The sequence below is a fragment of the Salmo salar genome, chromosome ssa13, assembly GCF_905237065.1.
Source record: "Salmo salar chromosome ssa13, Ssal_v3.1, whole genome shotgun sequence".
NCBI lineage: Eukaryota > Metazoa > Chordata > Actinopteri > Salmoniformes > Salmonidae > Salmo > Salmo salar.
In genome coordinates this window covers 50,293,341-50,321,129 of record NC_059454.1, presented here as the reverse complement: position 1 = coordinate 50,321,129, position 27,789 = coordinate 50,293,341, and the positions used below count along the sequence as shown (strand labels likewise).

The 27,789-nt window shown below is 41.7% G+C and overlaps 1 protein-coding gene across 4 annotated transcripts in view; it reads right to left on the bottom strand.

Annotated features, from left to right (window-relative positions):
• LOC106567377 (forkhead box protein J3) overlaps positions 1 to 27,789 on the bottom strand; it is a 114,167-nt gene that overhangs the window by 70,094 nt on the left and 16,284 nt on the right. For 3 of the 4 annotated variants that reach the window (XM_014136544.2, XM_014136548.2, XM_014136547.2), the window contains exon 2: positions 16,650 to 17,080. In XM_014136544.2, the coding sequence (XP_013992019.1) occupies positions 16,650 to 16,982 (333 nt within the window). In that variant the 5' untranslated portion in view covers positions 16,983 to 17,080. Of the gene's footprint in view, positions 1 to 16,649; positions 17,081 to 25,600; positions 25,643 to 27,789 lie in introns of all 4 variants that reach the window. The other variant, XM_014136545.2, reaches the window with a different exon arrangement.

The following is a 27,789-nucleotide window of genomic DNA, read 5'->3' as shown; positions in this document are numbered from 1 at the left end:
AAATGTCACGATTAAAGAAGCAATCGAACTGGCATTCTTTAGACAAGTTGAGTATCTGGAGCATCAGCATTTGTGGGTTCGATTACAGGCTTAAAATGGCCAGAAACAAAGGACTTTCTTCTGAAACTCGTAAAGCTATTCCATGCAAGAAATCGCCAAGAAACTGAAGATCTCGTACAACGCCTTGTACTACTCACTTCACAGAACAGTGCAAACTGGCTCTAGGCAGAGTTGCAAAGGAAAAGTCATATCTCAGACTGGCCAATAAAAAGAAAAGATGGGCAAAAGAACACAGACACTGGACAGAGGAACTCTGCCTTGAAGGACAGCATCCCGAAGTCACCTCTTCACTGTTGACGTTGAGACTGGTGTTTTGCGGGTACTATTTAATGAAGCTGCCAGTTGAGGACTTGAGGCGTCTGTTTCTCAAACAACACACGCTAATGTACTTGTCCTCTTACTCAGTTGTGCACCGGGGCCTCCCACTCTTTCTATTCTGGTTAGAGCCTGTTTGCGTTGTACAAGATATTCAGTTTCTTGACAATTACTTCATTTCTCAGAACAAGAATAGACTGACGAGTTTCAGAAGAAAGGTCTTTGTTTCTGGCCATTTTGAGCCTGTAATCAAACCCACAAATGTTGATGCTCCAGATACTCAACTAGTCTAAGGCCAGATTTCAGCTGTGCTAACATAATTGCAAAAGGGTTTTCTAATGATCAATTAGCCTTTTAAAATTATAAACTTGGATTAGCTATCATCTCCAAGATGGCATAGCAGTCAGACGTCTTTTGTCCTCGTCTTGTCCCGTGTGTGTGTGTGTGTGTGTGTGTGTGTGTGTGTGTGTGTGTGTGTGTGTGTGTGTGTGTGTGTGTGTGTGTGTTTTTAAGTTCTTTTCTTCGCATATCTTTAAATATTTTTTTTCTAAAAACTCAACTTCAAAGCACTCTCCTGCAGCTCACTTCACCAATTTAAAAAAAGTATTATTCACCTCAAATCTGAAATCCACAACAGAAGCTAGCCAGAAGCTAGCATTAGTATTCAGCTAACCACGGTTGGCGGTCATCAGCTATCCCTTAGCTTGAATAGCCATCACCAGTTTTGTACAACGCGAAGCAGACCAGAGCATACCGAACCTATTTTTCTCTCTATATCCCCGGATTTCTAGCGCAAGCTCTGGACATTTACACCTGGATCTTGCAGCTAGCTAGCTGCTATCCGAGTGACTATTGGCCAACTTCGGTCCCAGAGCAAACATCAATTATTCCGGAGCTAGCCAGCTGAAGAGTTCCATCAGCCACTCCTGGGCTACAATCACCTATCCGGACCCGTTTTACTGCCGATGCGGAGCCCCACCGGGCCTTCACGACTGGACTACCGACGATATCTGCCGAGGGAGTTATCCAACTGGCCCCTCCGTCGCGACGTACCCTGAACACCCATCTGCGGCCCGCTAATAGTTAGCTGTCTTATCGGCTGCTATCTGAATAGATCTATCGGACAATTTTCTTGGACCACTATAACTATTTTGCCAATTGGATTGGTCCCCTCTACCACACGGAATCCCAATCTACAGACGGAAACGCACGAGGTGGCTAAAAACAGAGCTCCCTCAATCTTCTGCCAGCTTGCTAGCTGTCTGAATCTCACTGGACCCTTGTGATCACTCGGCTAAGCATGCCTCTCCTTAATGTCAATATGCCTTGTCCATTGCTGTTCTGGTTAGTGTTTGGCTTATTTCAGTGTAGAGCCTCTAGCCCTGCTCATTATACCTTATCCAACCTTTCAGTTCCACCACCCACACACAATGACATCACCTGGTCTCAATTATGTTTCTAGAGACAATATCTCTCTCATCATCACTCAATGCCTAGGTTTACCTCCACTGTATTCACATCCTACCATACCTTTGTCTATACATTATACCTTGAAGCCATTTTATCGCCCCCAGAAACCTGCTCCTTTTACTCTCAATTCCGGACGTCATAGACGACCAATTCTCATAGCTTTTAGCCGTACCCTTATCCTACTCCTCCTCTGGTGATGTAGAGGTGAATCCAGGCCCTGCAGTGCCTAGCTCCCCTCCTGTTCCCCAGGCGCTCTCTTTTGATGACTTCTGTAACCGTAATAGCCTTGGTTTCATGCATGTTAACATTAGAAGCCTTCTCCATAAGTTTGTTTTATTCACTGCTTTAGCACACTCTGCCAACCCGGATGTCCTAGCCGTGTCTGAATCCTGGCTTAGGAAGACCACCAAAAACTGAAATCTTCATCCCTAACTACAACATTTTCAGACAAGATAGAATGGCCAAAGGGGGCGGTGTTGCAATCTACTGCAGAGATAACCTGCAGAGTTCTGTCCTACTATCCAGGTCTGTACCCAAACAATTTGAACTTCAACTTTTAAAAATCCACCTCTCTAAAAACAAGTCTCTCACTATTGCCGCCTGCTATAGACCACCCTCTGCCCCCAGCTGTGCTCTGGACACCATATGTGAACTGATTGCCCCCCCATCTATCATCAGAGCTCGTGCTGCTAGGTGACCTAAACTGGGACATGCTTAACCTCTTACATCTAGACGTTCCGCTAGCGGAACACATGCTCCAATATCCAATGATAGGCGTGGCGCAAATTATAAATTCCTCAAAAATACAAAAACCTCAATTTTTCAAACATATGACTATTTCACAGCATTTTAAAGACAAGACTCTCCTTTATCTAACCACACTGTCCGATTTCAAAAAGGCTTTACAGCGAAAGCAAAACATTAGATTATGTCAGCAGAGTACCAAGCCAGAAATAATCAGACACCCATTTTTCAAGCTAGCATATAATGTCACAAAAACCCAGAAGACAGCTAAATGCAGCACTAACCTTTGATGATCTTCATCAGATGACACACCTAGGACATTATGTTATACAATACATGCATGTTTTGTTCAATCAAGTTCATATTTATATCAAAAAACAGCTTTTTACATTAGCATGTGACGTTCAGAACTAGCATACCCCCCCGCAAACTTCCGGGGAATTTGCTAACAATTTACTAAATTACTCACGATAAACGTTCACAAAAAGCATAACAATTATTTTAAGAATTATAGATACAGAACTCCTCTATGCACTCGATATGTCCGATTTTAAAATAGCTTTTTGGTGAAAGCACATTTTGCAATATTCTAAGTACATAGCCCAGCCATCACGGGCTAGCTATTTAGACACCCGGCAAGTTTAGCCTTCACCAAAATCAGATTTACTATTATAAAAGTTAGATTACCTTTTGTTGTCTTCGTCAGAATGCACTCCCAGGACTGCTACTTCAATAACAAATGTTGGTTTGGTCCAAAATAATCCATCGTTATATCCGAATAGCGGCGTTTTGTTCGTGCGTCCCAGACACTATCCGAAATGGTAAATCAGGGTCGTGCGCATGGCGCAATTCGTGACAAAAAAATTCTAAATATTCCATTACCGTACTTCGAAGCATGTCAACCGCTGTTTAAAATCAATTTTTATGCAATTTATCTCGTAAAAAGCGATAATATTCCGACCGGGAATCTCCTTTTCGGCAAACAGAGGAAAAAATCACAAAGACGGGGGCGGCCAGGGCACGCGCCTAAGCCCACAGTCCCTTGATAGGCCACTTGATGACAAAGAAGTTCAAGAAATGGTCAGACAGGCCACTTCCTGTAAAGGAATCTCTCAGGTTTTGACCTGCCATTTGAGTTCTGTTATACTCACAGACACCATTCAAACAGTTTTAGAAACTTTGGAGTGTTTTCTATCCAAAGCCAATAATTATATGCATATTCTAGTTACTGGGCAGGAGTAGTAACCAGATTAAATCGGGTACGTTTTTTATCCAGCCGTGAAAATACTGCCCCCTAGCCATAACAGGTTAACACCCCAGCCATCCTACAACCTAAGCTTGACGCCCTCAATCTCACACAAATTATCAATGAACCTACCAGGTACCACCCCAAAGCCGTAAACACGGGCACCTTCATAGAGATCATCCTAACCAACTTGCCCTCTAATTACACCTCTGCTCTTTTCAATCAAGATCTCAGCGATCACTGCCTGCATCCGTAATGGGTCAGCGGTCAAACGACCTCCACTCATCACTGTCAAACGCTCCCTGAAACACTTCAGCGAGCAAGCCTTTAACCTCTCTAGGCTAGGCGGGACGAATTCGTCCCACCTACGTAACAGCCACGGCTATCCTGTGGCGCGATTTTCAAAACCTTAAAAATCCTATTACTTCAATTTCTCAAACATATGACTATTTTACAGCCATTTAAAGATAAGACTCTCGTTAATCTAACCACACTGTCCGATTTCAAAAAGGCTTTACAACGAAAGCAAAACATTAGATTATGTCAGCAGAGTACCAAGCCAGAAATAATCAGACACCCATTTTTCAAGCCAGCATATAATGTCACCAAAACCCAGAAGACAGCTAAATGCAGCACTCACCTTTGATGATCTTCATCAGATGACAACCCTAGGACATTATGTTATACAATACATGCATGTTTTGTTCAACCAAGTTCATATTTATATCAAAAAACAGCTTTTTACATTAGCATGTGACGTTCAGAACTAGCATCCCCCCCACAAACTTCCGGGGAATTCGCTAACATTTTACAAAATTACTCACGATAAACGTTCACAAAAAGCATAACAATTATTTTAAGAATTATAGATACAGACCTCCTCTATGCACTCGATATGTCCGATTTTAAAATAGCTTTTTGGTGAAAGCACATTTTGCAATATTCTAAGTACATAGCCCAGGCATCACGGGCTCGCTATTTAGACACCCGGCAAGTTTAGCACTCACCATAATCATATTTACTATTATAAAGATGTCATTACCTTTTGTTGTCTTCGTCAGAATGCACACCCAGGACAGCTACTTCAATAACAAATGTTGGTTTGGTCCAAAATAATCCATCGTTATATCCGAATAGCGGCGTTTTGTTCGTGCGTTCCAGACACTATCCGAAATAGTAAAGAAGTGTCACGCGCTTGGCGCAATTCCTGACAATAAAATTGTAAGTATTCCATTACCGTACGTCGAAGCATGTCAACCGCTGTTTAAAATCAATTTTTACGACATTTTTCTCGTAGAAAAGCGATAATATTCCAACAGGGAATCTCCTTTTCGGCAAACAGAGGAAAAAATCCCAAAGGCGGGGGCGGTCGGGGTGACGCGCATAAGCTAGTGTCTCTTGATGGGCCACTTGAGAAAGGCGATAATGTGTTTCAGCCTGGGGCTGGAATGACGACATTCTGTTTTTTCCCGGGCTCTGAGAGCCTATGGAAGACGTGGGAAGTGTCACGTTAGAGCAGAGATCCTTAGTAAATGATAGAGATGGAAAAGAAGTTCAACAAATGGTCAGACAGGCCACTTCCTGTAAAGGAATCTCTCAGGTTTTGACCTGCCATTTGAGTTCTGTTATACTCACAGACACCATTCAAACAGTTTTAGAAAATGTAGGGTGTTTTCTATCCATATGTAATAAGTATATGCATATTCTAGTTACTGAGTAGGAGTGGTAACCAGATTAAATCGGGTATGTTTTTTATCCAGCCGTGTCAATGCTGCCCCCTAGCCCTAACAGGTTAATTGACCTGGCCCAGGTATCCTGGAAGGATATTGACCTCATCCCGTCTGTAGAGGATGCCTGGTTATTTTTTTAAATGCCTTCCTCTCCATCTTAAATAAGCATGCCTCATTCAAGAAAAGTAGAACCAGGAACAGATATAGCCCTTGGCTCCCTCCAGACCTGACTGCCGTTAACCAACACAAAAACATCCGGTGGCCTTCTCCATTAGTATCGAACAGCCCCGTGATATGAAACTTTTCAGGGAAGTTAGAAACCAATATACACAGGCAGTTAGAAAAGCCAAGGCTAGCTTTTTCAAGCAGAAATTTTCTTCCTGCAACACAAACTCAAAAAAGTTTTGGGACACTAAAGTCCATGGAGAATAAGAACACCTCCTAGAAGCTGCCCACTGCACTGAGGATAGGAAACTCTGTCACCACCGATAAATCCAGTATAATAGAGAATTTCAATAAGCATTTTTCTACGGCTGGCCATGCTTTCCACTTGGCTACCCCTACCGCGGTCAACAGCACTGCACCCCCCACAGCTACTCGCCCAAGCCTTCCCCATTTCTACTTCTCCCAAATCCAGTCAGCTGATGTTCTGAAAGAGCTGCAAAATCTGGACCCCTACAAATCAGCCGGGCTAGACAATCTGGACCCTTTATTTCTAAAATTATCTGCCGAAATTGTTGCAACCCCTTTTACTAGCCTGTTCAACCTCTCGTGTCGTCTGAGATTCCCGAAGATTGGAAAGCAGCAGCGGTCATCCCCCTCTTCAAAGGAGGGGGAACTGCTATAGACCTATATCCATCCTACCCTGCCTTTCTAAAGGTCTTCGAAAGCCAAGTCAAACAGATTCCCGGCCATTTCTAATCCCATCGCACCTTCTCCGCTATGCAATCTGGTTTCAGAGCTGGTCATGGGTGCACCTCAGCCACGCTCAAGGTCCTAAACGATATCGTAACCGCCATCGATAAGAAAGAATACTGTGCAGCCGTATTCATTGACCTGGCCAAGGCTTTCGACTCTGTCAATCACCACATCCTCATCAGAATCAGTAGCCTTGGTTTCTCAAATGATTGCCTCGCCTGGTTCTCCAACTACTTCTCTGATAGAGTTCAATGTGTCAAATCGGATGGCCTGTTGTCCGGACCTCTGGCAGTCTATGGGGGTGCCACAGGGTTAAATTCTTGGGCCAATTCTTTTCTCTGTATACATCAATGACGTCACTCTTGCTGCTGGTGAGTCTCTGATCCACCTCTATGCAGACGATAGCATTCTGTATACTTCTGGCCCTTCTTTGGACACTGTGTTAACAACCCTCCAGACGAGCTTCAATGCCATACAACTATCCTTCCGTGGCCTCCAACTGCTCTTAAATACAAGTACAACTAAATGCATGCTCTTCAACCGATCGCTGCCCGCACCTGCCCGTCCAGCATCACTACTCTGGACGGTTCTGACTTTGAATATGTGGACAACTACAAATACCTAGGTGTCTGGTTAGACTGTAAACTCTCCTTCCAGACTCACATCAAACATCTCCGATCCAAAGTTAAATCTAGAATTGGCTTCCTATTTCGCCACAAAGCATCCTTCACTCATGCTGTTAAACATACCTTCGTAAAACTGACCATCCTACCAATCCTTCACTTCGGCGATGTCATTTACAAAATAGCCTCCAACACCCTACTCAATAAACTGGATGCAGTCTATCACAGTGCCATCCGTTTCGTCACCAAAGCCCCATATACACTACCCACCACTGCGACCTGTACGCTCTCATTGGCTGGCCCTCGCTTCATACTCGTTGCCAAACCCACTGGCTCCAGGTCATCTTCAAGACCCTGCTAGGTAAAGTCCCCCCATATCTCAGCTCACTGGTCACCATAGCAGCACCCACCTGTAACACGCGCTCCAGCAGGTATATCTCTCTGGTCACCCCCAAAGCCAATTCCTCCTGTGGCCGCCTCTCCTTCCAGTTCTCTGCTGCCAATGACTGGAACGAACTACAAAAATCTCTGAAACTGGAAACACTTATCTCCCTCACTAGCTTTAAGCACCAGCTGTCAGAGCAGCTCACAGATCACTGCACATAGCCCATCTATAATTTAGCCTAAACAACTACCTCTTCCCCTACTGTATTTATTTATTTAGCTCCATTGCACCCCATTATTTCTAGTTCTACTTTCTTCCACTTCAAATATACCATTCCAGTGTTTTACTTGCTATATTGTATTTACTTTGCCACCATGGCCTTTTGCCTATACCTCCCTTATCTCACCTCATTTGCTCACATTGTATATAGACTTATTTTTCTACTGTATGTTTGTTTCACTCCATGTGTAACTCTGTGTTGTTGTATGTGTCGAACTGCTTTGCTTTATCTTGGCCAGGTCGCAATTGTAAATGAGAACTTGTTCTCAACTTGCCTACCTGGTTAAATAAAGGTGAAAAAACTAACAAAATAAACAGCAAAAAAAAAACAACTTAAAACAACGTGCCATTGGAACACAGGAGTGACGGTTGCTGATTATGGGCTTCTGTACGCATTCCAATAGAAATCAGCTGTTTCGGGCTACAATAGTCATTTACAACCTTAAATGTCTACATTGTATTTTATCAATTTTATGTTATTTTAAAGGGACAAAAAAGGGCTTTTCTTTCTAAAAACAAGGACATTTCTAAGTGACCCCAAACTTTTGAACGGTAGTGTATATACACAGTGCTGATTGGTCTCAAGATGAGGTAAAGTTGATTAAGGTCACTGCACGTGTATATCGGTTGGCTAAGGAGAAAGTAGTTAGGGAGCAAAGTAAAAATGATATGGCCCTAGAACATCTTTCGTAACCTGTGGCTTAACAGGGAGGACTGGGTGAAAGCATGAGGTTTTTTAGGGCCTTCATTTTTGTGGACCCCAGCAGAAAAGTGTCCCGAAGGTATAGAGACTAAGAGAGCGGAACTTAAAGTTATCAAACTTTGATTTCTTTGCATATATAATTATTAATAGCTTTGCATAAATAATTATTAATAGCTTAACACAATATTAATACTTATTAAATTTTGTATTTCCTTTTTATGACTCTCTTAGGAACCCGAAGGAGGAAATGGAGAAAGTCAAAAGCTCCAGTTGAAATGTCACTATGAGTTGTACAATAGGAGGGGGAATAAGAGTGTGCATAGTGTGATTATAGATCAGAGCCCAAAAGTCTCAGAGGTGTAAATGTACAAATGAACTGGGAAGTTAAATCATGTTTTAGCCATTTCAAAGTTTATGAAATGTTGAACAGTATGTTCAAAAAAGGACTGTTGGATTCTAGCTTGAAATATATATTCATTCATGTTACTATACTAGAACAACTTTACATGTATAATGTAATTGTTAAATCTCATGGATCTTACGGAGAGGACAAAGGGGCAACAGTCTGGTTTCAGTCGCTGATAAGGTTGGATAGCCGTGGATTAGGGAAGAGTGAGCAATGTGGGTCGAGGTCAAGTCAGAGGGCGCGAGAGAGAGATATGGAGACCGAGACAAAGCCAGATGCAGAGAGAAAGACAGAGATTGAAAGGGAAAGAGAAACACAGTAAGATGCAAACAAAATTGTTATGAGAGAGGATGAGGATACAGGTAGAGAGAGATAAAGACAGTGTGTGGTGGAGGGGTTGGAAGAGAGTAGGGTGGGGAGTCTGGGGACGGGAGAGGCATTGTAACATCTAAATATCTCCTGGGATCTAGAGACATCACTGGGACACCTTAACTACAGGTGACAGACACCCTGTATGGCTAGGGGGTTGAATACGAGTCACTACTTCAAACGCAGCCAAATAGATTAACATTCCATTTGATGGAGCACCACCCCACCTGCTTAGTGGAGAATGGCAAGTCTGCCATTGGTGGAGCCCATTGTGTGAGTGATGGGCACAAGGAGACAGAGCTTCCACTTTCCCTGGGGACCTAGCGAGGATCCGTGTGTGTGTGTGTGAGAGAGATGTTTATAGGCCAACAAAAAAAAGACACTATAGTGCAGCAAAGCATGTGGTTGGATTTGAACGAATCGGCTGCCAGACTGGGAATGAAAGGAGACTTTGTAATTTCCAAGATGGCAGAAACTGGAGAAAGGTTGGCCATGGTGACCAGCTCCTTCCTTAGTGGATTTGTCGACCCAGTGAACATTAACGTATCAGTGGTTATACATGGAATTTGTATATTTTATTGAATCAGAGCTACCTAAGATCTTCACTGCATCAAGCATCCTTGACGTCATCTCCCTAACGTCACATCCAGACAAACATTCTTCCTCATAAAAAAAAAACGAACAGTCAGAATAATATAAACAAATACAATTTTATATCAATTTCAGTTTGTGACAAAACAAGCAATGTAGTGTAGAGAATCACTGTACAATCTAAAACGCTCTGAAATATATTTTCAATAACCAAAAATATTGTATTTTCAGCTGGTGTACAAAACCAAAAGTAAAAGACGCAAAAACAAAACTTTAGAAGGGGAAGCATAGAAGAAGCACACACAGAACAGATCTACCTCTTCTTAGACTTTTGTTACGTTCTAGATTTCTGGTACAAACTCCAGGCGGAAACCAAGAAAGCTCAAACTAGATTTATTACACCCAACTGGATGCTTCAACTGAGAACATAAAGATGCAGTCACACAGTCTTATAACTTCAATACAGTATATGAGGTAACATCACAGTAGGACGACCCAGGCTGAGCCAGAAGGTGGTTTGACTTGGTCTTCCCTTCTTGAGATAGCTGAATTGTATCTGCATCCTGTTATCCTCACTCCACTCCCCAGTTATGATCTTGAAAGTGACGACCTCACTTCTCACAGAAGCTGGACAGTAAGTAACTTAACCTCAAACGTATCATAACCCAGACAGGTGGTTTCTATTCATTTCTGCAAAACATATTCCAACCCCTGACAAATGGCTAATTTCCAACCCTTATGAAATCATTCTTACCCTCAGAGACAGGCCCTTTTCCACAAGAGCTTTCCCCAGTTGGGACCCCAAGTGGTCCCAACTTGGGATCCTCCTGGGGCAGGTGTGAGTATCCCCTCTTCATCACTTTCTGCCAAACCCTTTTTGGTGTCGATCACATGAGTTGACTGTTCCTCATGTACTGTGTCTACAGCATTAGTCAATTCCGGTGCCACAAGGAACTTCATTGACCAGACTCTTGCCTCTGCTCTCAACATCACCTCATACCCGCTCTCCTCTCCATTCCTGGTTCAAGCCCTCGATAATCAGCCATTAGGTTCCGGGACAATCACACACATAACCAAACCACTCACCATGTAGTCTAGCCATCAGGAGACCATCCTCAGCTTTCATCTCATGGTCGAGGATGATAATCACAGACTGGGCACCTGAGTGCCGGAGGACCTGCTTCCCCGTCCCATGTGGTTCCACGTCGGTTGAGAGTCCTGTGGTTGCCCTTCAGCCCAACATCCTGGAGGTATACCAGGACCTGTAGGAGGTATTTAACAAAACCCGTGCTGCGGCTCCACGCAGACACATCACCCCTCTGTCGGTGGCTGAAACCCAGGCCATGGAGTACATCCATGAGGCGCTCCAAGGTTTCATTCGCCCGTCCACTTCTCCTGCGTCGGTAGGTTTCCTCTTCGTGGCCAAGGATGGAGGGTTACACCCATGTAATGTTTTTAGGCTTTGCCAACTTCTACTGCCATTTCACCAGGAACTTCAGCTACATTGCCGCTCCTCAAGGGTGGTCCCTGTAGGCTGGTGTAGAGTCCAGCAGCTGACGAAGCCTTTAGCCTACTGAAGGAACATGTCACTCCGCCCCATTGCTCAAACCCCCACATCCCATGATATCCTTTGAGGTGGACGGTTCAGAGGTGGGCGTGGGGGCAGTTCTGTCGCAACAAGGTAATCCACAGAAATTGTATGTGTGTATTACTCTAAGAAACTGTCCCCTGCAGAGAGGAATTACGACGCCGGTGATCGAGAGCTCCTGGCGGTGAAGTTGGCATTAGAAGAGTGGAGACACTGGTTAGGGGCAAGCAGGCTGACCTGGGCGCACACAGCTGTCATTGCTGGACATCCAGGTATTTCTTGCACTACCCAATCTCTGAGAAGTATTGGTGGCCTACTTTGGCGCAGGATGTTAGTTGCTACGTCAACCCCTGTTCCGTATGTGCTCAAACCAAGTCCCCCGGCACGTTCCAGCAGGGAAACTCATTTCCCTTCTCATGCCTCAGCGTCCCTGGTCTCATCTATCCATTGACTTTGTCACTGATCTCCCCTCCTTTGACAGTTTCACCACCATTTTGGTGGTTGTGGGAAATTTCTAAATCCTGTCATTTCATTCCTCTCTGGTCTTCTTACTGCTCTCCAGGTCGCTGGAGTGAGGCTCACGTGAGACTCCGCCACCGCAGTGAGCGGACTGTTTTTCATAGACAGGATTAATATGAGATGAAAGGAGAGTTCCTAACGAGTTCAGGAAGCCAAGCTAGAGCTCTGGGAGACATTCACAGCGATTGGGGCAGACGTTTTGATCAAGAGAGACCTTTAGAAAATATGCACATTTCCTCCAACACTAAACATACAAATATGTATTTTACAGTTATAAAAAGGTTAAATCTTAATTTTATCATTTGTTTATACTATATTTAGAAAGCATATAAATCAAGACTTATTAGTACAGTTTTGTTGAATAGGAAATACAAAATATTTCATTTTCATAACATTTGTACAGTGTACTTGAGCTTGTGTCCTTAAGTGACTACACCTCAGCAATTGATAACAAGTTCACCAGAAAGGTGAGATCTTAACTTTTGTTGGAGTATGCAGCATTACCAGTTATTGTTTATAGTCCTCATGATAAATAATAATTTTGGGGATTACGTAATTATATTTGATGACTATTAGTGACATTTAACTGGTTTAAAACAGTTAGAGTTTAATGGCTGTGATGGGAGAAAACTGAGGATGGATCAACAACATTGTAGTTTCTCCACAACAGAACCCTTATTGACAGAGTAAAAAAGAGGAAGCCAGTACAGAATAAATATATTTCAAAACATGCATCCTGTTTGCAATAAGGTACTAAAGTAAAACAGCAAATATTGTGGCAAAGAAATGTACTTTATGTCCTGAATACAAAGCGTTACGTTTTGGGCAAAACCAACACAATATATCACCGAGTACCACTCTTCATATTTTCAAGCATGGTGTTGGCTGCATCATGTTATGGGTATGCTTGCCATCGGCAAGGACATTAGTTTTTTTAGGATAAAATTAAATGGATCTAAGCACCAGCAAAACCCTAGAGGAAAATCTGCTTTAAAACAGACACTGGGAGACAATATCCTAAAACACAAGGCCAAATATACACTGGAGTTGCTTACCAAGACATTGAATGTTCGAGTGGCCTAGTTACAGTTTTGTCTTAAATCAGCTTGAAAATCTATGGTAAGACTTGAATGATGGTCTAGCAATGATCAACGACAAACTTGACAGAGCTTGAAGAATATTGTACAATTCAGGTGTGCAAAGCTCTTAGAGACTTATCAAGAAAGACACAGCTGTAATTGCTGTCAAATGTGGTTCTAACATGTATTGACTCGGAGCTGTGAATACTTACATAAAATATCTAATTTAGATATTTCATTATCAATAAATGTGCAAAAATGGCTAAAAACATGTTTTCACTTTGTCATTATGGGGTATTGTGTGTAGATGGGTGGAAGAATAATTAGATTTTAGAATAATTTAGAATTCAGGCTGTAACACAACAAATGTGGAACAAGTCAAAGGGTATGAATACTTTCTGAAGGCACTATGTAACTGGCTACAGATGTCTGTGTTGCCAGACAACAGAGTAAACAAAGAATGAGCAAAACTCAATAAAAACATCCATATAGCAGGGACCCACATTTTTTTTTCTCACCAGAATCTGTGCACCCCATTTTTTTTCACCACAAATTCTGTTGACCCCACCACCCCAAATCTAACGACAACCCTAAACAAAAAAAGTACATTTTGATTTTCACATCAACAAATAATCTTCAATTCATTCAACCAATACATACATTTATTTTGTATTATCTTTCTCAATAAACATTTGTATATTGTCCCATAAAATAAGCTGTACTCTTCATTTTTGGTCCCCCCCCAAAAATATAAAACATTGTTTTATTTGGAGACCCCACTGCAATTCCCCGACCCGGACTTTGAATACCACTGATATAAAGTATTTCATACAAAATATGTATTTTAGTAAAAGGGGATATGCATCTTTAATTATTTGCGACGGACAAAGCGCTGCCTCAGTAGGGTTCCCTGTCCGCTGATGATGATGATAATAATAATAATAATAATAATAGTATAAGAAACTTATCAACCAATGAGAAGAGGGGAAATCCCTGTAGTTCGGCTGGCAGCAGAATACTGAATACGGGTTCTGGTGAAGAGGGCCTAGGGGCAGCGTGGGGTGCAAGGACACAGATGTAAAAGGGCTGCTAGAGCAAAGTAGAGGGCATGGGAAAGTAGAGGGCAAGGGACAGTAGAACCTAAAAGGAGGATATGTTATCTAGGAAGAACACCAGGGGCAAATAAGAAATTAAGCATTCTGCATGTGAGCTAGGAGTTCAGTTCATAAAATGCCACCTAATGACAACTGAATAGCAAAAACACAAGAAAGTAGTATTGCATGTAGGCTAAGACTCACTGAAACATTTCAGATTTCTCGGTTTTATTCTAAGGTGATAAAACACTGATCATATTGTAACGGTTTTGACTTGGGGTTATTGTTAGGGGTGCCAGGTAGGTTATGCCTACCAGAGAACATATTTATTTCACCTTTTCGTTTGAGAGGGAATGAGTCTCGTCCGGTCCGTGGTTTCCAGCCTCTCCTGCCTGCATATCCACATTATCATACAAAGCAAACGTGTGCTTGGGCTGGGTAGTAAACTACCCGATACCCATCTTCTCTAGCTGAGCCGGCCCACTAATCTGTAGACGGCACACGTATGCCTACCTGAGTGGGAGTCTCTTACTCACTGCGTGAGTGAGTGTGCGCGACTGTGCAACTGTGTGTGTGCTTTTTTTTGTGTGTGTAGTACAAGCTCTTTTAGCTGTACATTAACAGTATATTCTCCAAATCAAAGAACCCAGAGACTGCTTGGGCTTCATGTCTGTCTCCCACTGTGTGCAGCTGATAGTAATCACCTTGACTGTAATGAATTTGCTCACGTTCCCTTTGATGCAGATCACGGTTTCAACCACAGCGTCTCTGCACTGGGTCAGGTACATCTGGGAATAAATGTTTACAGCTTGAGGCTGAGAAGTGGGGCCTATTAGTTCATGTGCCAGATTATACTGTATATTTCATCATCTGGTCGTCTGGAGTCAACGAAATGTACATGCACAATACAGTGTGCCTGTATTCCTAGGATGTTTAGTAAGTTAGTTCCTTAAAGGGATAGTCCAATGTTAATCACACCTTTCATGAGTTCACAAAAAACTGCAGAAGTCAATCCCAAACGAACTGATTCTTAAGTGAACCATCCCTTTAACCTGTTGGGGCTAGGGGGCAGTATTGAGAATTTTGAAAAAAATATGTGCCCATTTTTAACTGCCTCCTACACCAACTCAGAAGCTAGAATATGCATATTATTGTTCAGGTTTGGATAGAAAACACTCTGAATTTTCTAAAACTGTTTGAATGGTGTCTGTAAGTATAACAGAACTCATATGGCAGTCAAAACCCTGAGACAAATTCTGACAGGAAGTGGATACCTGATGTGTTGAATTACTTTTAAGCCTATGCCATTGAAACACACAGGGGCTTATTCATTTTTGAGCACTTCCTATGGCTTCCACTAGATGTCACCAGTCTTTAGAAAGTGTTTTGAGTCTTAAACTGTGAGAACTGAACGAACAAGAGCCTTGGAACGGTGGTGGCCGATTAGACTCTGGCGTGCGAGTTCATGTTTGGTACTCTCGTTCCAAAACGTTTTAAAAGAGAATGCAAACGTCCGCCTTGAATATTATTCATGTTCTGGTTAAAAAAGGCACTAATGATTTATGCTATACAACGTTTGACATGTTTGAACGAACGTAAATATTTTTTTCCCCCTCGTTCATGACAAGAAGTCCGGCTGGCATAGATCATGTGCTAACAACACGGAGCTTTTTGGACATAAATTATGAGCTTTTTCGAACACAACTACATTTGTTATGGACCTGGGATTCCTGGAAGTGACATCTGATGAAGAGAATCAAAGGTAATGGATTATTTACATAGTATTTTCGATTTTAGATCTCTCCAACATGGCGGTTAGTCTGTATCGCAAAGCGTATTTTTCTGGGCGCAGTGCTCAGATTATTGCAAAGTGTGATTTCCCAGTAAGGTTATTTTTAAATCTGGCAATCCGGTTGCGTTCAAGAGATTTAAATCTATAATTCTTTGAATGACAATATAATATTTTACCAATGTTTTCGAATAGTAATTATTTAATTTGTTGTGCTGCTTGACTGGCGGTTATTGGAGGGAAACGATTTCCTCAACATCAACGCCATAGTAAAACGCTGTTTTTGGATATAAATATGAACTTGATAGAACAAAAAAATGCATGCATTGTCTAACAATGTCCTAGGAGTGTCATCTGATGGAGATTGTCAAAGGTTAGTGCATCATTTTAGCTGGTTTAATGCTTTTGGTGACGCCTGTCTTTGAATTGACAAAACATTACACACAGCTATTGTCAATGTACTCTCCTAACATAATCTAAATTTATGCTTTTGCCGTAAAGCCTTTTTGAAATCGGACAACGTGGTTAGATTAAGGAGATGTTTATCTTTCAAAGGGTGTAAGATAGTTGTACGTTTGAGAAATTTGAATTATGACATTTAATTGTTTTCAAATTTGCCGCTCTTGATATTTCACCTGTTGTTGATTGGGGGTACCAGGGGTGGGACGCTTGCGTCCCACATAGCCCATAGAGGTTATTAATGCACCCTCACACTTCTATTCCTCTGTTTCCACCCCTTACCTTCCAGCCGCTGCCTGCCTCCCAGTAGTAGGGGAAGTTGTCACAGATCCATTGGTAGATCTCGCTGAGGGTCATCCTCTTGTGTGGCGAGCCGTTAATGGCAAAGGTGATGAGGCTGGCGTAGCTGTAGGGTGGCTTGCCGTCCCGGTGCTGGGCCACCTCCTCCTGGTCCAGTGTTGTGCCCGGGTCCAGCAGGGAGCTCTTCTTGCCCGGCCCGTGGCCATGATGCCCGTGGGGGTGGTGCCCTGAGTCGGACTTCTGGATGGCCGCCCGCATGGTGAGCTGGGGAAGCCAGTCCATGGAGGTCAGGCTGCTCCCTAGTTCAGTGGTCATGGTGGTGAAGGGTTATGGGAGTTGGGAGGGGAGGGAGTCAGGGGCAGGCTCTCCTTTGGCTCACTGGATTGCTGTTGCACGGCGGTCCCGGCTGAATTCTGGAAGAAAAGGAGGATGTTTGCTATACAACTGCTAATTTTGATAGAACAAACTGCATAACAGATATGCAGTTTTTTTTTATCATAGCCAAAAAATAAACAGTATTGGGTGGATAATAAACATACAGATATGGTTTAAAGCTGACTGGGCTACAGATGAATAGATGTGTCAGGATATAGATTTAGTTCATTATGTTATTCTTTTCATGGAATGGTCTAGATTTCAGCACAGCAAATACTGTCTGGCATAGCTTCCCTCAAATTAAAGACGCACTATGCCAAATCGCCCTGCCATTTCCTGGTTGATACAACTAAGAGTTTGCCTAATTTCGGTTTGTGACAATACAAGCAAGTATACTGTAGAGCAGTGTAGAGGTCGACCGATTAATCGGAATGGCCGATTAATTAGGGCCGATTTCAAGTTTTCATAACAATCGGAAATCGGTATTTTTGGCGACCAATTTGCCGTTTAATTTTTTTTTATATAAATATTTTTTAACTAGGCAAGTCAGTTAACAGCACATTCTTATTTTCAATGACGGCCTAGGAACGGTGGGTTAACTGCCTTGTTCAGGGGCAGAACAACAGATTTTTACCTTGTCAGCTTGGGGATTCAATCTTGCAACCTTACGGTTAACTAGTCCAACGCTCTAACCACCTGCTTTACATTGCACTCCACGAGGAGCCTGCCCGTTACGCGAATGCAGTAAGAAGCCAAGGTAAGTTGCTAGCTAGCATTAAACTTATCTTATAAAAAACAATCAATCATAATCACTAGTTAACTACACATGGTTGATGATATTACTAGTTTATCTAGCCTGTCCTGCGTTGCATATAATCGATGCTGTGCGCATTCGCGAAAAAGGACGGTCGGTGCTCCAACTTGTACCTAACCATAAACATCAATGTCTTTCTTAAAATCAATACACAAGTATATATTTTTTAACCTGCATATTTAGTTAATATTGCCTGCTAACATGAATTTCTTTTAACTAGGGAAAATGTGTCACCTCTGCAACAGAGTCAGGGTATATGCAGCAGTTTGGGCCGCCTGGCTTGTTGCGGACTGTGTGCATACTATTTCAACCTAACAAAGACAGCCAACTTCGCCAAACGGGGGATGATTTAACCTCTAGGGTAGGTGGGACGAAATCGTGCCGCACTATTCAACAGCCAGCCAGTGACAGAGCGCCAAATTTAAAACCACAAAATGTCATAATTCAAAGTTCTCAAACATAGGACTATTTTACACCACTTGAAAGACAAGACTCTCGTTAATCTAATCACATTGTCCGATTTCAAAAAGGCTTTACAGCGAAAGCAAAACATTAGATTATGTCAGGAGAGTACATAGCCAGAAATAACCACACAGCCATTTTTCAAGCAAGCATATGTCACAAAAACCAAAAACACAGCTAAATGCAGCACTAACCTTTGATGATCTTCATCAGATGACACTCCTAGGACATTATGTTATACAATACATGCATGTTTTGTTCAATCAAGTTCATATTTATATCAAAAAACAGCTTTTTACATTAGCATGTTATCTTCAGTATTAGCAACTAGCATACACACCGCAAACTTCCAGTGAATTTACTTAATTACTCAGCATAAAACTTTCACAAAATACATAATTATTTTAAGAATTATAGATACAGAACTCCTTTATGCAATCGCGGTGTCAGATTTTAAAATAGCTTTTCGGCGAAAGCACATTTTCCAATATTCAAAGTAAATAGCCCGGCCATCACGGCTAGCTAATTTGACACCCACCAAGTTTGACCCTGCCCATACTCAGATTTACTATAAGAATAATTGGATTACCTTTGCTGTTCTTCGTCAGAATGCACTCCCAGGACTTCTACTGCAACAACAAATGTTGTTTTGGTTCCAAATAATCCATAGTTATATTGAAATAGCTCCGTTTTGTTCATGCGTTCAGGTCACAATCCGAAGGGTGACGCACGAGCGCATTTCGTGACAAAAAAAATACGAATATTCCATTACCGTACTTCGAAGCATGTCAAACGCTGTTTAAAATCTTTTTTTATGCGATTTCTCTCGTAAAATAGCGATAATATTCCAACCGGGCGACGTTGTATTCATTCAAAGACTGAAAGAACAAAATGGAGAATTCACATGAACGCGCATCTTCAGTGTCACTGTCCCCAGGCAGGCCAGTATCAAACAGAGCTGCTGTTCTTAGCCCAGAGACTGCAGACATCTCATTACACTTTCTGGCGCCTTCTGAGAGCCAATGGAAGCCTTAGAAAATCTCACGTTACAGCACAGATGCTGTATTTTCGACAGAGAGGCTACAGAAGGACAATAAATTGTCAGACAGGGCACTTCCTGTATGGAATCTTCTCAGGTTTTGGCCTGCCATATGAGTTCTGTTATACTCCCAGACACCATTCGAACAGTTTTAGAAACTTGAGAGTTTTCTATCCAAATATACTAATTATATGCATATTCTCGTTTATGGGCAAGAGTAGTAACCAGTTTCAATCTGGTACGTTTTTTTATCCGGCCGCGCAAATACTGCCCTGTACGTGATCTGTAAGCACAAACAAAACGGAGGTATTTGTAAATAAATATGGATTATTTCGAACAAAATCAACATTTCTTGTGGAAGTAGCAGTCCTGGGAGTGCATTCTGACGAAGATCAGCAAAGGTAAGAGAATATTTCTAATACTAATTCTGAGTTTAGGTTGCCCCGAACTTGGCGGGTGTCTGAATAGCTCGCCGTGATGGCTGAGCTATGTACTCAGAATATTGAAAAATGTGCTTTCTCCGTAAAGCTATTTTAAAATCTGACACAGCGGTTGCATCCAGGGGTAGTCCATCTATAATTCTTAAAATAATTGTTATATATTTTGTCAACGTTTATGATGAGTATTTTTGCAAATTGATGTGCACATTCACCGGGAGTTTTGGTGGGAATACATTTCCTGAACATCACGCGCCAATGTAAAATGCTGTTTTTGGATATAAATATTAACTTATCGAACAAAACATACATGTATTGTGTAATATAATGTCCTAGGAGTGTCATCTGATGAAGATCGTCAAAAGGTTAGTGCTTCATTTAGCTGTGTTTTGGGTTTTATTGACACGTCCTTGCTTGGAAAAATGGCTGTGTGATTATTTTTGTCTATGTACTCTAACATAATCTAATGTTTTGCTTTCGCTGTAAAGCCTTTTTGAAAATCGGACAATGTGGCTAGATTAACGAGAAGTTTATCTTTAAAATGGTGTAAAATAGTTGTATGTTTGAGAAAGTTGAATTATGACATTGTTGTTTTTGAATTTTCCGCCCTGATATTTCACTGGCTGTGTCCCGCAGGTTTAGCCCATAGAAGTTAAACATAAGAATGAGTGAGTTGTCACAACCCGGCTCGTGGGAAGTGACAAAGAGCTCTTACAGGACCAGGGCACAAATAATAATAATAAATCTTGCTCCTTATTTAGCCATCTTACATATAAAACCTTATTTGTTCAATGAAAATTGTGAATAACTCAGTACAGGTTAATGAGAACATAACTTTGCAATCTTGGGTTGTATTGGAGTCTCAGTCTTAAAACCTGTTAGGGCTAGGGGGCAGTATTGACACGGCCGGATAAAAAACGTACCCGATTTAATCTGGTTACTACTCCTGCCCAGTAACTAGAATATGCATATAATTATTGGCTTTGGATAGAAAACACTCCAAAGTTTCTAAAACTGTTTGAATGGTGTCTGTGAGTATAACAGAACTCATATAGCAGGCAAAAACCTGAGAAGATTCCAAACAGGAAGCGCCCTCTCTGACAAGTTGTTGTTCATCTTGGCTCTTTTTATTGTAGACTGAGGATCTTTGCCATAACGTGACATTTCCTACGGCTCCCATAGGCTCTCAGAACCCGGGAAAAAGCTGAATGATATCGAGGCAGCCTCTGGCTGAAACACATTATCGCGTTTGGATAGTGGCTGGTAAGAGAACTCAGACTCACGCTCGTGCACGAGGGCACGAGATGTATTTATTTTCTCTCTCTTTGTACGTATACAGGCTTTCCCGGTCGGAATAGTATCACTTTTTTCGAAAAAAATGGCATAAAAATTGATTTTAAACAGCGGTTGACATGCTTCGAAGTACGGTAATGGAATATTTAGAATTTTTTTGTCACGAAATGCGCCATGCTCGCCACCCTTATTCACCCTTTCGGATAGTGTCTTGAACGCACGAACAAAACGCCGCTGTTTGGATATAACAATGGATTATTTGGGACCAAACCAACATTTGTTATTGAAGTAGCAGTGCTGGGAGTGCATTCTGACGAAGAACACCAAAGGTAATCAAACTTTTCTAATAGTAAATCGGAGTTTGGTGAAGGCTAAACTTGCGGGGTGTCTAAATAGCTAGCCCTGTGATGCCGGGCTATCTACTGAGAATATTGCAAAATGTGCTTTCACCGAAAAGCTATTTTAAAATCGGACATATCGAGTGCATAGAGGAGTTCTGTATCTATAATTCTTAAAATAATTGTTATGCTTTTTGTGAACGTTTATCGTGAGTAATTTAGTAAATTCACCGGCAGTGTTCGGTGGGAATGCTAGTCACATGCTAATGTATAAAGCTGGTTTTTGATATAAATATGAACTTGATTGAACAAATCATGCATGTATTGTATAACATAATGTCCTAGGGTTGTCATCTGATGAAGATCAAAGGTTAGTGCTGCATTTAGCTGTGGTTTGGGTTTATGTGACATTATATGCTAGCTTGAAAAATGGGTGTCTGATTATTTCTGGCTGGTTACTCTGCTGACATAATCTAATGTTTTGCTTTCGTTGTAAAGCCTTTTTGAAATCGGACAGTGTGGTTAGATTAACGAGAGTCTTGTCTTTAAAATGGTGTAAAATAGTCATATGTTTGAAAAATTGAAGTTTTTGCATTTGAGGTATTTGAATAACGCGCCAAGGGATTACACTGGCTGTTGAGTAGGTGCTAGCCCATAGAGGTTAAATCATTTTCCACACAGTCTGTGCCTGTATTTCGTTTTCTTGCTAGTGAGGGCCGAGAATCCACTCTCACATAGGTACGTGGTTGCAAAGGGCATCAGTGTCTTAACATGATTTTCCAAGGCAGGATACAATCTAGAAATCTGGCAGTAGCTTCTGATTAAATTACATTGTCACAGAACCGCTTGATGCAATTTTGATGAAGCTCTCATTTAGATATCGGAAATATGGACTGGAGGCAGGGCATGAAAGGGATAACAAATCCAGTTGTTTGTGTCATCAGTTTCGGGAAAGTACCCACGTAATTGCACACCCAACTCACTCAGGTGCGTCGCTATAATCACATTTGACATTCTCCGTAAGCTTGAGTTCATTTGTACACAAAAAAACCATACAATGATGGAAAGACCTGTGTGTTGTCCTTGTTAATGCAGACAGAAGAGCTCCAACTTCGTAATCATAGCCTCAAATTTGTCCCGCACATTGAATCTAGTTGCGGAGAGTTCCTGTAATCTTAGATTCAGATCATTCAGGCGAGGGAAAAAAACATCACCCAGATAGGCCAACTTTAGGCTCGTCTCTCAATTCAAATTTGCCCCTTGATAAGCAGTGCAGTTCTGCAGGTTGTAAAAGCGTTACATGGTCGCTGCCTATATCATTGCACAATGCAGAAAATACAAAGTTCAGGTGCCTTGCTTTAAAGTTAACCATTTTCACTGTAGAGTCCAAAACATCTTTCAAGCTGTCAGGGATTCCCTTGACAGCAAGAGCTTCAGTGGATGCTGCAGTGTGCGTCAGGAGCAACTGCTTGCACGTGCGTTACCACTCCACTATGTTTCCTTGTCATGGCTTTTGTGCCATCGGTACAGATACCAACACATCTTGACCACCAATGTCCATTTGAGGTCACAAAGCTGTCCAGTACTTAAAAAATATCCTCTCCTGTTGTCCTGGTTTCCAGTGGTTTGCAGAAGAGGATGTCTTCCTTTATTGACCCCCTATAAACGTAACGGACATATACCAGGAGCTGTGCCAGGCCCGCCACGTCTGTTGACTCATCCAGCTGTAACGCATAGAATTCACTGGCTTGTATGCAAAGCATTAATTGTTTCAAAACATCTCCAGCCATGTCACTGATGCGGATGAGAACCTCACAAGATGAGGTTCTCATCTTTGCGCTTCTTCGATGGTTCAATGTCCCCGTCTGTCCCAACGTCCCTGTTCGGTGCTTTCCAGGGTAAGGGAGCAGTAGCTCTTCGGCTGCATCAGATTGACAACTGTCAGTGTCCATGCTGGCTTGGCTAACAAGAAATGTAGAATTACTGATGCTAGCATTGGATGTGCTCGTGGAAGCAGAGCAACTTGTGTAGTCGACAGGTGCAGGTGTAGTACTGCTGGTAGTAGCAGTACTACCAGTAGAGCTGGTATGTGTCTATGGGCTCGGGCCTTACTTTTTCTTTTTTACCATTAATCAACTTTCGAGCAAACGGAATGAGCAGCAGCTACGTTTGGCTACATACGGACCGTTGGTGGAATTCCCGCGAGAGAGTAACAGTTAATGTGATTGGATGTTTTTGGCAGTGAAACGAGACTAGTCAGGCAAGAAAAAAAAAGCTCACCCAAATATAGCCCCATTAACCTCTCTGGAACATGTGGGACGCTAGCCACCCACAGGACACACTATTCAACAGCCAGTGAAATAGCAGGGTGGCAAATTCAAAACAACAAAAATCTCAATTCAAATCTCAAACATACAAGTATTTTACACCATTTTAAAAGATAATCTTCTCGTTAATCCAACCACATTGTCCGATTTCAAAAATGCTTTACGGCGAAAGCATAACATTAGATTATGTTAGGACAGCGCCTAAACAAGAAAAACCACATCCATTTTCCAAGCAAGGAGAGGTGTCACAAAAAACAGAAATACAGCTAAAATGAATCACTAACCTTTGATGATCTTCATCAGATGACACTCCCAGGACTCAATGTTACACAATACATGTATGTTTTGTTCGATAAAGTTCATATTTATATCCATAAACCCCATTTTACATTGGCGCATGATGTTCAGAAAATGTATTGCCTCCAAAACCCCCGGTGAATGAGCACATCAATTTACAAAAATACTCATTATAAACATTGATAAAATTTACAACAGTTATTGAAAGAATTATAGATTCACTTCTCCTTAATGCAACCGCTGTGTCAGATTTCAAAATAGCTTTACGGCGAGAGCACATTGTTCAATATTCTGAGTACATAGCTCAGCCATCAAAGCAAGCTATACAGTTACCCGCCAAGTTCTGGAGTCAACAAAACTCAGAAATAGTATTATAAATCTTCACTTACCTTTGCTGATCTTCGTCGGAATGCACTCCCAGGACTCCCACAAGAAATGTTTGTTTTGTCCGATAAACTCCATATTTATATCCAAATACCTCCGTTTTGTTCACGCGTTCAGATCACTAATCCAAAGGCATAACGCGTGAGCGCAAAACCCGAGACGAAAAGTCAAATGGTTCCATTACCATTCGTAGAAACGGTAAATCCTTAGGGTCTTTTTAACATAAATCTTCGATAATATTCTAACCAGACAATAACGTATTCATTATAGGGGCCGTTCCTTCTTTTTCCTCTACGTGCCCACGCAGTAAACAACTCGTTGGTCTCAGGCTTGAGACAGCTCTTTTTCTCTTCCCAGTAACAGTAGAAGCATGAAACAAGGTTCTAAAGACTGTTGACATCTAGTGGAAGCTTTAGGAAGTGCAAAATGACCCCACAGACACTGTAGTTTGGATAGGCAATCAGTTGAAAAACTACAAACCACTTCCTGGTTGGATTTCTTTCTCAGGTTTTTGCCTGCCATATGAGTTCTGTTATACTCACAGACATCATTCAAACAGTTTTAGAAACTTCAGAGTGTTTTCTATCCAAATCTACTAATAATATGCATATCCTACCTTCTGGGCCCGAGTAGCAGGCAGTTTAATTTGGGCATGTTATTCATCTGAATTTCCGAATACTGCCCCGTCACCAAGAAGTTAAAAAATCTAAATGGACTGTTTGAAAACGTGAACAAGACATTTTTTTGCTGTACACCCAGCGGCATTGTGCGTACCCCAGATTGGTAATACCTGGTGTAGAGAATCATTGTACCATCTAAAACACTGAAATATTTTACATAATCAAAAATATTGTATTTTTCAGGTGTTTTAAGCTGGTGTAGAAAACCGAAAGTATACGAAACTTAACGGGAAGCATAGAAATAGCACACAGAACAGATCTACCTTTCTTCTTAGACTTGCTTTCAATTAGAATGACAGATCTATAAGTTACAATTATATGTATATTTGGTTGGGTCGCCCAAAAAGGTACATATTGTAGCTTTAAAAAATATTTTATATAGCCTAGCAACTGTTTCCTCTTAGTCTGAACTTCACTCAAACCTATACAATTGACCATAAAAAACAAAGATGCAGCAAACATTAACATATTAACATAAAATTCTTACTCTAGAGTAGTCCTATGGTGCATGTTCATTCAGGCTCCAATGCTGTAAAACAGAAAGCGAGAAGGTGAGTTTGTCAAGTCCTGGCTGACAACACTCAGAGACCCATAAATAAATGCCTTCGCAATATCAAAGCCACCCACCACCACAGCAAAACTATTCCTCAGAGTTCTGTCTATCCAGCTTCCCTCTGTCATTCTCCATCCAACAAAGTAGAAATTGCAACGCGATATGGAGTGACTAAAAGCTTGGGAATTGTTTTCACGACTGCCTGCCAAAATGGGGGAACAGCTCGGGAGGAATTCCAATTCTTCAGCGGAACCCGGAAGGACAGAATAGAATTGAATATTTTCCCGGTATTTTAGAGAAACAAACACACACACACACACACACCGCTCAGTTGGTAGAGCATGGCGTTTGCAACGCCAGGGTTGTGGGTTCGATTCCCACGGGGGGCCAGCACAGGGGAAGAAAAAAAAAAATGTATGAAATGTATGCATTCACTACTGTAAGTCGCTCTGGATAAGAGCATCTGCTAAATGACTAAAATGTAAATGTAATGAAGAGAAGGATATCCTTGAATAATATAGGACTGGAATTATAGGCAGAAGGCTTTCTTTTCATCATGAAGATTGATTGAATGGTTATGGTCTGAATAAATAACTGCTACAGCCTACCCCCAACAGCTTGCATCCCTCTTCAAGTAGTCCATTGGTGTAGGAAATGCAACAAAGAAATGTCCAGCAAGCTATTCTAGTCAAGCTTTTACTGCATGGGACCCCAAGAGCTAAGGAGCATTTAAGGAGGCCAGCGGAGCACAGGCGCTTGCGTATTGCGAGAGACAGGATAAGTTAAGCTTATTATGCATAACCCAAAATTAGCAAAAAACAAGGCTTGAATGTATTACCTGAAAAAAGTAGGCTAGGACATCTACAGTTGATGTCAGAAGTTTACATACACCTTAGCCAAATACATTTAAACTCAGTTTTTCACAATTCCTGACATTTAATCCTAGTATAAATTCCCTGTCTTAGGTCAGTTAGGATCACCACTTTATTTTAAGAATGTGAAATGTCAGAATAGTTGAGAGAATGATTTATTTCAGCTTTTTTTCCTTTCATCACATTCCCAGTGGGTCAGACATTTACATACACAACTAGTATTTGGTAGCATTGCCTTTAAATTGTTTTATTTGGGTCAAACATTTCAGGTAGCCTTCCAAAAGCTTCACACAATAATTTGGGTGAATTTTGGCCCATTCCTCCTGACAGAGCTGGTGTAACTGAGTCAGGTATGTAGGCCTCCTTGCTTGCAAACACTTTTTCAGTTCTGCCCACACATTTTCTATAGGATTGAGGTCAGGGCTTTTTGATTGCCAATCCAATAGCTTGACTTTGTTGTCCTTAAGCCATTTTGCCACAGCTTCGGAAGTATGCTTGGGGTCATTGTCCATTCGGAAGACCCATTTGCGATCAAGCTTTAACTTCCTGACTGATGTCTTGAGATGTTGCTTCAATATATCCACATAAATTTCCACCCTCATGATGCCTTCTATTTTGGGACGTGCACCAGTCCCTCCTGCAGCAAAGCACCCCCACAACACAATGCTGCCAACCCCGTGCTTCACGGTTGGGATGGTGTTCTTCGGCTTGCAAGCATCCCCCTTTTTCCTCCAAACATAACGATGGTCATTATGGCCAAACAGTTCCATTTTTGTTTCATCAGACCAGAGGACATTTCTCCAAAAAGTATGATCTTTGTCCCCATGTGCAGTTGCAAAACGTAGTCTGGCTTTCTATTGGCGGTTTTAGAGCAGTTGCTTCTTCCTTGCTGAGCGGCCTTCCAGGTTATGTCGATATAGGACTCGTTTTACTGTGGATAAAGATACTTTTGGACCCATTTCCTCCAGCATCTTCACAAGGTCCTTTGCTGTTGTTCTGGGATTGATTTGCACTTTTCACACCAAAGTACGCTCATCTCTAGGAGACAGAACGCGTCTCCTTCCTGAGCGGTATGACGGCTGCATTGTCCCATGGTGTTTATACTTGTGTACTATTGTTTGTACAGATGAACGTCGCACCTTCAGGCATTTGGAAATTGCTCCCGAGGATGAACCAGACTTGTGGAGGTCTACAATTTTTCTTCTGAGGTCTTGGCTGATTTCTTTAGATTTTCCCATGATGTCAAGCAAA